The following is a 13,464-nucleotide window of genomic DNA, read 5'->3' as shown; positions in this document are numbered from 1 at the left end:
TAGATTGATTTGTTTGATTGATTGATTACTTTGTTGGTAATTTGCTTGATAGAATGTTTGATTGTTTTGTTGATAGTTTGATTCATAGATTGATTGGTTTGATTGATTGATTACTTTGTTGGTCATTTGATTGATAGAATGTTTGATTGTTTTGTTGATAGTTTGATTCATAGATTGATTTGTTTGATTGATTGATTACTTTGTTGGTCATTTGATTGATAGAATGTTTGATTGTTTTGTTGATAGTTTGCTTGATAGAATGTTTGATTGTTTTGTTGATAGTTTGATTCATAGATTGATTGGTTTGATTGATTGATTACTTTGTTGGTCATTTGATTGATAGAATGTTTGATTGTTTTGTTGATAGTTTGATTCATAGATTGATTGGTTTGATTGATTGATTACTTTGTTGGTCATTTGATTGATAGAATGTTTGATTGTTTTGTTGATAGTTTGATTCATAGATTGATTTGTTTGATTGATTGATTACTTTGTTGGTCATTTGATTGATAGAATGTTTGATTGTTTTGTTGGTAATTTGCTTGATAGAATGTTTTATTGTTTTGTTGATAGTTTGATTCATAGATTGATTGGTTTGATTGATTGATTACTTTGTTGGTCATTTGATTGATAGAATGTTTGATTGTTTTGTTGATAGTTTGATTCATAGATTGATTTGTTTGATTGATTACTTTGTTGGTCATTTGCTTGATAGAATGTTTGATTGTTTTGTTGATAGTTTGATTCATAGATTGATTTGTTTGATTGATTGATTACTTTGTTGGTCATTTGATTGATATGCCTGGCGCTAATGAACAAGTAAGTTTTATAACTACTGGTGTAGGTCCAGACAACATTATTATAAAATACAGAATACTTTACAATGCAAAAAACTTGAAACTTTGATGCCATGAACATTTTTATTGTAAAATATGTTCAATAAACTGGGTGACAAGTCATCAGTACCAACCATTGTTGCTGTGCATTATATGCTGGTAACATTCACAGTATAGGATTATGGTAATTTACCAAGACAATACCTTATAAAAAGTGAACACTGGAGGATAATCAACCATTGTTTCAGTGCATTTAGGAGTTTGTTGGTAACATTCACAGTATAGGATTATGGTAATTTACCAATACAATACCTTATAAAAAGTGAACACTGGAGGATAATCAACCATTGTTTCAGTGCATTTAGGAGTTTGTTGGTAACATTCACAGTATAGGATTATGGTAATTTACCAAGACAATACCTTATAAAAAGTGAACACTGTGATGATAACCAACCATTGTTTCAGTGCATTTAGGAGTTTGTTGGTAACATTCACAGTATAGGATTATGGTAATTTACCAAGACAATACCTTATAAAAAGTGAACACTGGAGGATAATCAACCATTGTTTCAGTGCATTTAGGAGTTTGTTGGTAACATTCACAGTATAGGATTATGGTAATTTACCAAGACAATACCTTATAAAAAGTGAACACTGGAGGATAATCAACCATTGTTTCAGTGCATTTAGGAGTTTGTTGGTAACATTCACAGTATAGGATTATGGTAATTTACCAATACAATACCTTATAAAAAGTGAACACTGGAGGATAATCAACCATTGTTTCAGTGCATTTAGGAGTTTGTTGGTAACATTCACAGTATAGGATTATGGTAATTTACCAAGACAATACCTTATAAAAAGTGAACACTGGCTGATGATAACCAACCATTGTGTCAGTGCATTTAGGAGTTTGTTGGTAACATTCACAGTATAGGATTATGGTAATTTACAAAGACAATACCTTATAAAAAGTGAACACTGGAGGATAACCAACCATTGTTTCAGTGCATTTAGGAGTTTGTTGGTAACATTCACAGTATAGGATTATGGTAATTTACCAAGACAATACCTTATAAAAAGTGAACACTGGAGGATAATCAACCATTGTTTCAGTGCATTTAGGAGTTTGTTGGTAACATTCACAGTATAGGATTATGGTAATTTACCAAGACAATACCTTATAAAAAGTGAACACTGGAGGATAATCAACCATTGTTTCAGTGCATTTAGGAGTTTGTTGGTAACATTCACAGTATAGGATTATGGTAATTTACCAAGACAATACCTTATAAAAAGTGAACACTGTGATGATAACCAACCATTGTTTCAGTGCATTTAGGAGTTTGTTGGTAACATTCACAGTATAGGATTATGGTAATTTACCAAGACAATACCTTATAAAAAGTGAACACTGTGATGATAACCAACCATTGTTTCAGTGCATTTAGGAGTTTGTTGGTAACATTCACAGTATAGGATTATGGTAATTTACCAAGACAATACCTTATAAAAAGTGAACACTGTGATGATAACCAACCATTGTTTCAGTGCATTTAGGAGTTTGTTGGTAACATTCACAGTATAGGATTATGGTAATTTACCAAGACAATACCTTATAAAAAGTGAACACTGGCTGATGATAACCAACCATTGTGTCAGTGCATTTAGGAGTTTGTTGGTAACATTCACAGTATAGGATTATGGTAATTTACAAAGACAATACCTTATAAAAAGTGAACACTGGAGGATAACCAACCATTGTTTCAGTGCATTTAGAAGTTTGCTGGTAACATTCACGTCACATGAACTACAGGGCATATCTTACTTGGTCTCTCGCATCGATGACTGCATTGTCCATTGATAAATGGATGAAGCGCCAGATGATCTGTGGACCAAAAAATATCCAATACATGCTTCCAAAGTATATAAATAATAGGCCAATGGACTGCATTAGAAAAGTGTGGTATGTTACCTACAGTATATACTTTTTTAAACTGGGTGACTGTCAGCAACCATTGGTTCTGTGCAAACGGTAAAAATGAGGGGGGAAAAAGATAAATAAAAAAAAACTATATACACACACAATGCAAATTATGAATGGAGTCGATACAGCTAGATCGCTAACATAACGTCTCATCTGCAAGTGGTCCAAACATGCCTATGCAATATCGACAACCGTGGCCCAAATACATGTGTTCAACGCATTTGTCTTGTACAGAAAACAGTGCAACTACCCATACACTATACTATACTATACTATACTACAATATACTATACTATACTATACTACACTATACTATACTACACTCAGCTAGCTATACTATGTACCGGTACACATGGTTCTGTCTGTATCACACAATGATGGATTATTTAGAAGTAATCTGTACTTCTGTGTGCCGGATTATTTAGAAGTAGTCTGTACTTCTGTATGACAACTAATAAAGAAACTATTTAGAGAAATCCCTCTTTGTGTGGTACAGAGCGAAGCATTTGTCACGATGCAGGGGGACTTTGCACGATGTGCAAAAATATCTGGTCTCACTCCTGATGCCACGCCTACTGCAGACACGACATTTCCTACACGGTAGCTTTCTCTTCGGGGTGGCTTTGTATGCAACCATTACATGCTTCACAAAGCCACCCACTAATCTGCTCTGCGGGTCCCCCAGTGGGGCCCTAGGGTCGACACGCCCCACCTGCTCAGCCCCTGCCTCCTCCTCATCCCCACCCCCTGCCTCCTCCCCTGCCTCCTCCCCTGCCTCCGCCTCCGCCTCCATCTCCGCTGTCACCCCAGGAATCTTCTTCTCCTTACCGTCTGTGTAGGTCCGCGCCACAGCCCTGGTGAACCGGAAGAGGTTGGAGTAATGCCCTTGTGGGTGCTTTTTTTTGTACAAGACAAACGCGTTGAAGATACATATTTGGATCAGATACATCACAAACTTTTTGGTCCACTTTCCAGTCTTACGTGTAACCGGATAGTACGATATATTTTGATCCAGCTGATCGACGCCGTTCATGAATTTATTGTACTCCATGATTGATGTTGGCTTGAGCATCTCCACCCTCAGCGCTTTGCCCTTCTTCTGCTTCTTCCACACCATCGCCTTTTCCATAGTGTCCTCGTGGAAGCTGCTGATGGTCTTCACGATTCTCTTATCGCGCCATGCCACGATCAGGACCTCCTTGTTGTTGACCGCAATGCGCTCCCCCACACCGATGTCACGTTTGGTAATGTTCTTGATGATGGCTGGCTCGCCCCGGTGCTTCCTGAGGGTACCACAGACGTCGGTCCTCAACTGTCGGAGCCTGGCTGACATACGTACCGAGTTGTAGAAGTTGTCCATGTAGAGCGTATAGCCGGCCCCAGACAGACGTCCAAGCAGACCGACGACCGTGTCCCCCAGGATCGAGCCTTCCCGACAATATGGCTTAAATGAAAAGCAATATCCTGTGCGTGATTCGCACAGGAAGTAGGACTTGATGCCATAGCGGGTGGGCTTGTTGGGGTTGTAGACCCGGAAGGTCAGGCGGCCTCGCCATGCCATCACCCCCTCGTCAATGGCGAGCTCGCGTTCAGGCTGGTACAGCTCCTTGCACCTCGTGTTTACATGGTCGACTACAGGGCGTACTTTGCACAATTTGTCTCTAACCTCCAGGGAAGTATTGTCCGCAAAGTGGAGGAATCGCCAGATCAATTGGAACCTGTTGCGTGGCATGGTATCAGAGTAGTACGGTGTGTACATCATGTCGTCAGTGGTCCACATCTGGTCCACGCGAGGCTTCCGCAGGACACTGCTAAGGAAATGGAGTCCGAGGAACTTCTTCAGCTCCTTCAATGTGAGGGGCTTCCAAAGCAGTGCCCTGCTACTGGTTAGCGTGGGGTCCAGCCGGGCAATGGACTGCTCAGCGTAGAGGTTGGACTGGGCAACAATAGAGTTCAGAAAAGCATCTGTCAGGAACAGATCCATCCATTTCGCAGGCCGGTAAGATCTGAGTGCCTTGGCGTCCTGGAGCAACCCCGGTTGGGCTGTGAAGGGGATCCTTTGAGGCACCCAGCCCTCACGAGACCAGGCATTCTCCTCTTCCTGACGGATCGCAGCCCTGCTCTTCGCTCCTCCACGACCTGTCAATTATACAAATATACTATAACACCCCTACTGTAGACATTCATATGCCACGTAGTTACAAACTGTGTGAGTGAATGAGTGAGTGTGTGTGGGGTTCAGATGTCAGAGCTGGACGTGGTGTGGGGGTCAGAGGTCAGAGCTGGAAGTGGTGTGCAGAGTGAGGCCAACTTACCGCTCTTAGATGTGCGTTTCCGCCCTGCAACAGGTTCCGGCATGTCCAGACTAGCATCCAGTTCTAGAATCACATGATGTAATACATTACACTAGGGCAACGCATTGTCATTGTATTTACCACCATCACCACCAGACCAGGCCCTGCAGCAGCCAGTCACCACCAGGCCCAGGCCCTGCAGCAGCCAGTCACCACCAGGCCCAGGCCCTGCAGCAGCCAGTCACCACCAGGCCCAGGCTCTAGCAGCAGCCAGTCACCACCAGGCCCAGGCTCTAGCAGCAGCCAGCTACCACCAGGCCCAGGCTCTAGCAGCAGCCAGTCACCACCATGTACAATTACCTGCAGGAGTAGAATGTGATCCTATGTCGTTGCCAGTCTCAGCGTCACTATCTGCAGGGTCTGCGCCAGAATCTGAATTGGATTAAATTCATTCAGTAAGTAAGTCTCACAAAACACAATAGTAATACATTTACACATACATAAATGTAGTTAGTACATACCCAAGCATGTTGGTGTATTGGCCCCGGATTCGGTTTCGGAGTGTTCTGCTGTGTGAACACAAAATAAATCAGCGGCCATCAAAGCATGTACATGTGTGTGTGTTGTAATCAATGGAATTTTACATATGCTACACAACCATGCATTTAAATATAGGCCTCGCCATGTGTCCATGCCATTGTGTATGTGTGTGCTGTAATCAATGGAATTTGCATATAGAGGCCTCACCATGTACTGCGAAGTTCAAAGGTGTTGGAGAGGATGCATGTCTTTTGATCTTGTGTGTGTGTGTGTGTACACACACTGCACACACACACACACACATACACACACACATCAAATGGCATGGGGTGAGGCATCTACACACACACACACACACACATCCATGTAACTAAATGTAGTGGCCTGTACATGCCTACTATATCTTGATTTGAACATGCACAAAACAATATTCACATTGCAACATACCAATTACCACGTCGACCACCACCACCACGTCGTATCATGCCCAGCATGCAACTATTATCACTTACATGATAGCTACACACTTCAAAGAGCCACTTCAAAGGGCGTGCACATGCACACACACACACACACACGCACACAAGACAACCTAACTGTAGCACATGGTAGCGTGGCCTGTACTGCATGCCTACTATATCCTATATCATTCAACTATCGATTTGAACATGCACAAAACAATATTCACATTGCAACATACCAATTACCACGTCGACCACCACCACCACGTCGTATCATGCCCAGCATGCAACTATTATCACTTACATGATAGCTACACACTTCAAAGAGCCACTTCAAAGGGCGTGCACATGCACACACACACACACACACGCACACAAGACAACCTAACTGTAGCACATGGTAGCGTGGCCTGTACTGCATGCCTACTATATCCTATATCATTCAACTATTGATTTGAACATGCACAAAACAATATTCACATTGCAACATACCAATTACCACGTCGACCACCACCACCACGTCGTATCATGCCCAGCATGCAACTATTATCACTTACATGATAGCTACACACTTCAAAGAGCCACTTCAAAGGGCGTGCACATGCACACACACACACACACACACGCACACAAGACAACCTAACTGTAGCACATGGTCGCGTGGCCTGTACTCTACATCCCTACTATATCCTATATCATTCAACTATCGATTTGAACATGCACAAAACAATATTCACATTGCATTAGTAAACATGACGTACCGTTGCCCCGTCGACCACCACCGTGTCCGACTCCCACGTCTGAATCGTGCGATGAATCAGACTCATACCTCCGACCCAAGCCGAGATCATCGTCAGATGATTCCGGAGCTAGAATATAATAAATGCATATCAGCGTTAGGTTTGGCAAACTAACGTTACATAGTCACAGAATAAGCGGTAGGTAAATCATCAAATACACGTTTCACACACACACAATCACATGCATATCGCCGGCGTTGGTTTGTCGAACTAACGTTACATAGACAGTCACAGTATGTAAATCATCAAATACACGTTTCACACACACACACAATCACATGCATATCGCCGTTGGTTTGTCGAACTAACGTTACATAGTCACAGTATGTAAATCATCAAATACACGTTTCACACACACACATATATATATATATATATATAAGACCGTGTAATTACCTGGTGGTTCCCAATCGGCGCTCCCATCAGATTCGTGGGCGGTCGAATCGCTGTCCCCTGACTCGCATGAAGAAGCTATGACCACAGCGGCAGCCTTCCTCTTCCTCGAACTGCGTCGGGTAGAGCCGCTCCCGGTCCCGGGGAGAGACGCGTTACTGGGCCCAGCAACGGTCTCACGGCTCTCTCCGATCGGAGCTACCAAAGACGTTGGTGCTGTTGGTGCTGCTGCTGCTTGAACAACCGCGGGTCCAAACGCCAGCTTCGTCTGAACAAAGCGACCCGCCGCCGGATTGTCCCCTCGCTTTCCTACACTACGTCTCTTCATACTGATCTAAATGAAACTACTAACTGATCAAACTACTATTACTACTACTGAAATATACTACCTAGACTACACACTAATCCCTCGAATAGTACTACTACTTAGCACGACTAAGTACTTTCTAAAGCACAGCTGAAACCTTACAATTAGTCTGATACTACCACTATACTGTATAACACTATAAATATAGACTATAGGCTGATCTCAATTCAAATCTCTCTCTCAATCTCTCTCTCTCTCTCTCTATCGCTCTATCTATCTCTCTCTCTCTCTCTCCTCCAAAACCTCGTAGATTCTGGGATCGCGCTAACGTTTTATACCTGTGGTTACATTGGCCAGGTATGCTGGCCAATCAAATGCCAGATTCATTGTGGGGTACAATATTCCCCCTATTGTGATAGTGTTAGAAAATAGGGGGACACTGCCACCTAGTGAAATTTGAGAGGAAATGCAGTTTCCGGTTAAAATTTTCTTCCAAAAGCTCGGCGGTGAAGTTCAGACGGGGAAAATCGAAAAAAGATGTAAACAGATCAAAGACGCTGTACAGCGTCCTCGGCACCTTGAGCATGGCCGGGAAAGACGCTGTAAAGCGTTTCCCGGCACCCAAAGTGTTAACACTGTATTTTGTATTTTATTTTGTTTTGTTTTTTTGTTTTCTGTTTCTTTGCTTGCATGTAATTTTAGCCATCTTAATTGTTAGTTTCATTGTGTATTGTATGTTGAGTACTGGCTTTTAATAATTCTGTTTTGCAATAATTGTTTTTGTATGTTTTTTTGTGTGGACCCCAGGAAGACTAGCTGGTTGCCATGGCACCAGCTAATGGGGAACCGTAATAAAATAAAATCAAAGCACTGAACATGCTCCTCCTGTCAGCCAAGTCTGTGTATAGTGGGTGATGGCCTGGAGCTTAGCAAGGCTCCTCCTCTCCGCCACCCTCGCTAGAGAGTCCAGCTCCACCCCAACCACGCTGCTGGCCTTCCTGACCAGCTTATCCAGCCTGGTTGTGTCCACTGCTCTCAGTCCGCTGCCCCAGCAGGTCACAGCGTACAAGAAGGCGCCCGCCACCACCGACTCATAGAACATCCTCAACATCCTTGTACAGACATTGAAGGATCTCAGCCTTCTGAGGAAGTAGAGTCGGCTCTGGCCCTTCTTGTATAGTGCCTCTGCATGTTTTGACCCGTTCAGTTTGTTGTCGATGTGCACACCGAGGGATTTGTACACCTCCACCATGTCCACATCAACTCCCCTGATGGAAACGGGGGTCACAGGTGCACTCCTCCTCCTCCCCAGCTCCACAACCAGTTCCTTGGTCTTCGCCACATTTAGCTGCAGGTGGTTTTTATTGCACCATGTGATGAAGTCCACTACCAGTTCCCGGTATTCCCTCTCGTCACCGTCCTTTATACATCCCACTATCGCAGAGTCATCAGAAAACTTCTGAAGGTGGCAGGACTCTGACCGATAGTGGAAGTCGTTGGTGTAGACAGTGAAGAGGAAGGGAGAGAGGACTGTCCCCTGCGGGGCCCCGGTGTTGCTGAGCAGTCTGTCTGACACACAGCTCCGTAGGCGCACATACTGTGGTCTGCCCGTCAGATAGTCCACAACCCAGGACACCAGGGGGGCCTCTACTTGCATCGCCTCCAACTTCTCACCCAGTAGCCCAGGCCTTATGGTATCAAAAGCACTGGAGAAGTCATAGAACATGACTCTCACAGTGCTCCCCGGCTTGTCTAGGTGAGTGTAGGCTCTTCAGCAGGTAGATGACAGCATCCTCTACCCCCAGTCGGGGCTGGTAGGCGAACTGGAGTGGGTCTAGGTGGGGTTTGGTCACCGGGCGGAGTTGCTCCAGGACTAACCTCTCCATGGTCTTCATTATGTGAGAGGTTAGAGCCACCGGCCTGTAGTCCTTGGACGTGCTGGGACGCGGGCACTTAGGGACAGGGAACACACAGGAGGTTTTCCACAGTGTCGGGACTCTCTGCAGCCTCAGGCTCATATTGAATATGAGCTGGAGCACATCACACAGCTGAGAGGCACAGGTTTTGAGTACCTTTGGGCTCACCCCATCAGGACCTGCAGCCTTGCCTGCGTGTAACTTGCTCAGCTGTGTACTCACCTGGTCTGCAGAGAGCCATACTGTGGGGGTATCAGGTGTTGGGGGGAGGAGCGGGTCTTCAAGCCGCGGGGGCAGACAGGCTGTACCAGAGATGAGGGGGCGTGCACTTGTCCTAATTTATACTAACCTACACTGTAGCACTCAACACTTTGATGAACATTGTTACTCAGCTGATATAGTTGTGCCCTTCCTGATGACTTGTCATACAGAACTTGTAAGTCGCTTTGGATAAAAGCGTCAGCTAAATGACTAAATGTAAATGTCAATGTCATGTGTGTTGAAGAACTACATTATAATGAAAAAGTTATTTGGCTTTTTGTGACAGGGCTACCAATTTATTTGCATTTGGATGATTACGGCTTGGGCCAATATCAACAACAGCCATTGCTTTTCCAGCAATGTCAAACCCTCTCTCCATTCTCCTCACAACAGATCATGCATTTTTTTCTACAGCCAGAGTTTTCAAGTCTTCAAGGCAGCTGTTATGTAACAGAAGTTTAACATGTGGCTGCAGACAAGACCTTTCAAAGTATCCTTCTGGCTGGTGCACGAATAATATTACTGGATCTGTTGTCCATCTATGAGAGAGTCCCAAGTCTATAACTGACTTACTCACTGACTTGGAACCCACTTGTCAAAAAGGTACAGAGACATTTAACCCTTTCACTACCACACTACAGATGGTTAACCTTTCACTACCACACTACAGAAGACTACAGACGGTTAACCTTTCACTACCACACTACAGAAGGTTAACCTTTCACTACCACACTACAGATGGTTAACCTTTCACTACCACACTACAGAAGACTACAGACGGTTAACCTTTCACTACCACACTACAGAAGGTTAACCTTTCACTACCACACTACAGACAGTTAACCTTTCACTACCACACTACAGACGGTTAACCTTTCACTACCACACTACAGAAGGTTAACCTTTCACTACCACACTACAGAAGGTTAACCTTTCACTACCACACTACAGACGGTTAACCTTTCACTACCACACTACAGAAGGTTAACCTTTCACTACCACACTACAGAAGGTTAACCTTTCACTACCACACTACAGACAGTTAACCTTTCATTACCACACTATGGAAGACTACAGAATGTTAACTGTAACATTTGGGGTTTTGCTCTCACCTGGGAGCAAAAGCCCTGGCGTTGCCCAATGGTAATTACCTGTCTTTCTGTCCTGATTGACGCTTATCGCTCCTGCCATGGAGGATAAGTTAGCTTACCGTCGATAGTATTACCTTGCCTTGCATTCTCGTTTGTATACTCTGTCATGTGCTTATGTAGCACCGTCGCCTGCCGTGTTTTGTTTTCGTGCCATGTTTTGGAGACAGTGTTTCTCCCCCTTGCTTTCCCCGTTTTGACATTGTCTCCTTTATTTCCCCTGTTTTGGAGACGAGAGTAGTCTCCCATTTTGTTTGTGTGTCGTAATCGGCGTGTACGCCTTTTTGATATCTCCAGACAATAAATAAACTGTCTTTTGTTTGAGAATCAACACCTGCCTCTCGTCTATCCGGTCTGTCCTGCACTTGGGTCCAACACACCTACCCCACCGTAACAGTTAACCTTTCACTACCACACTACAAAGGGTTAACCCTTTCACTACCACACTACAGAAAGTTAACCTTTCACTATACTAGTAGTGATAGGGTTAATGAAGACGACCCAATCGGTCAGATTAATATGAATTTAAATCACTCCCGGACACAAACATACTCACACACACAGGTGATGGACAGCAGACGCGTGGCCATGTAGGGGGGGACACAGTTGGGGAAGACAGGCTGCAGGACGTAGTTGGAGAAGGTGAGGGCGATGACTGCCAGGGTGGTGGGGTACATGATGAGAACCGCACTCCACAGCAGCAAGAACCTAGAAGGAGGGAACAGCCAGTGACACGAGGGCATTTTCCCCCTAATGAACAAGTGACACGAGTGGCTCCTGAAATGTAGCTTAGGGCAGAGATATAACCTATAGTATGTCTATGCAATGTATACAAACAAGTAGCATTTTATATATATACAATTTGTATTAGATACATTTACATATTTATCTGAATATACCTGCATATAACCCCTCTATATACTTGCTTGTACACCTGCATATAACCCATAGCTCTGTATGATAGCATGTACCAGGGACGTGCACAGGACTTTAGAGGGGCAGGTGCTCAAAGGCTGAAAAGGGCACTATACCTGTGTGTTTTAACCAGTGTTGTGCTAGTTACTGAAAAATAGTAACTCAGTTACTTTACTAGTTACTCATTTCAAAAGTAACTCCGTTACGTTACTAGTTACTTACACCCAAAAGTAATGCGTTACTGTGAAAAGTAACTATTTAGTTACTTGAAGAATAAAAAGATTGCTCCCATGCAGATACTCAAAATCGGTTGATCAACTTGACAGTTTCCATTCACATCACTGAACTCTGCTAAGCAATGTGGTCTAGAGATACAAACACAAATCTGACACAAACACAAATGTCCCGACGTAATAAGAAATGCACCGTGCCTAATTGCTCGGGGAGGTTGCGCGCATGCACGTTTAGGTTGCGCGCATGCACGTTTAGGTTGCGCGCATGCACGTTTAGGTTGAGCGCATGCACGTCTAGGTTCTAGGTTGAAAATAAGTGCTTGAACAGCCTTGATATCTGTCGCCGGAGCGTTTCATTATAATAAACCGTCTTGCAACGTTGTTTAAGATATCAATCGTGCATTGCAACGTTAGAATAGTTAGGATATCAATTGTGCATGAAAGGACTATATTTATATTGTTTGATTAGTATTGATGAGATTCGTTGATCAACTTGAGTTTCCATTAATTTACATTCACATCACTGCACTCACCTCACCAGTGTCTGTCGAGATGTAACGTTATTCCAGCAGCAACATTTTCTTTATCTCATTTCCATGTTGTACTATTCTCTCTCCAAGTAGTTGGAAATAGTTTTCCGTCCCATTTGCTATGTGTCGCCTCGTATTATTCTACGCGGGTGGCGAGTGGATTTGGATGAGTCCTGGTAGTTATATATCGTATTTGCATCGCGTCCCGCTCTGAGCCTTACGAGATACTTCTATCTCCTGTGATACTTAATGTATCTCCCACGAATAAAAAACACATGCACCCCACCTGTATGGGGCCCCGCCCCTTACGGTGGCACCACCCATATAACCATGACTCTGGTCATGAAACACCCTTCCTCTGTTTTCGTCCCAGCGTATTGGATGCGTGCACCATACGAGACTAGCGGAATGAAAAGATTAAGGAAGATTAATAATGTTGGAAGCTTACCGGAGGTTGCTGGCCCCTGGCATCTTCGATGCATGTTTTCGGCGACACGACGGGCCTGTGTTGATGTTCCTCGTTTGATGACTGCACATCGAGGTTCAGCTGTACAAGGCTGGCTGTCGGGCCAGCTTGTACTCAGGTAGGCCCTGTGTCTTCAGGCATGGGTATTAGTGTTAGTAATGCTGGTTTGTTTTGTTAACACAACCATGTTGTGTGTTGGCACCGGGGGCAGGATGGTTTGGTGAACGTTCTCTGCAGGGAACGGTTTCCAAGCTGTCTTGGGCGTGCTGCTAAAACATCTGAAGCTATGCTACATGCTATCGCTACTGCCGCATGCTATTACTACTGCTAATTGCTATGCTGTTTTAATGTCTCCGCCGTGAGATGTTGTCACTCTC

The 13,464-nt window shown here is 43.9% G+C and overlaps 1 protein-coding gene across 1 annotated transcript in view; it reads right to left on the bottom strand.

Annotated features, from left to right (window-relative positions):
- The window catches only part of LOC311245414 (asc-type amino acid transporter 1-like), a gene marked incomplete at both ends in the record, with an annotated part of 48,473 nt that overhangs the window by 16,627 nt on the left and 18,382 nt on the right, over positions 1 to 13,464 (bottom strand). The window contains one exon of the mRNA XM_084335257.1: positions 11,500 to 11,651. Within this exon, the coding sequence (XP_084191383.1) occupies positions 11,500 to 11,651 (152 nt within the window). The remainder of the gene's footprint in view (positions 1 to 11,499; positions 11,652 to 13,464) is intronic.

Source organism: Notolepis coatsorum (genome assembly GCF_963971535.1).
Source record: "Notolepis coatsorum genome assembly, chromosome: 18".
In the NCBI taxonomy this organism is placed as follows: Eukaryota; Metazoa; Chordata; class Actinopteri; order Aulopiformes; family Paralepididae; genus Notolepis; species Notolepis coatsorum.
This window is presented reverse-complemented; position numbering and strand designations above follow the sequence as displayed.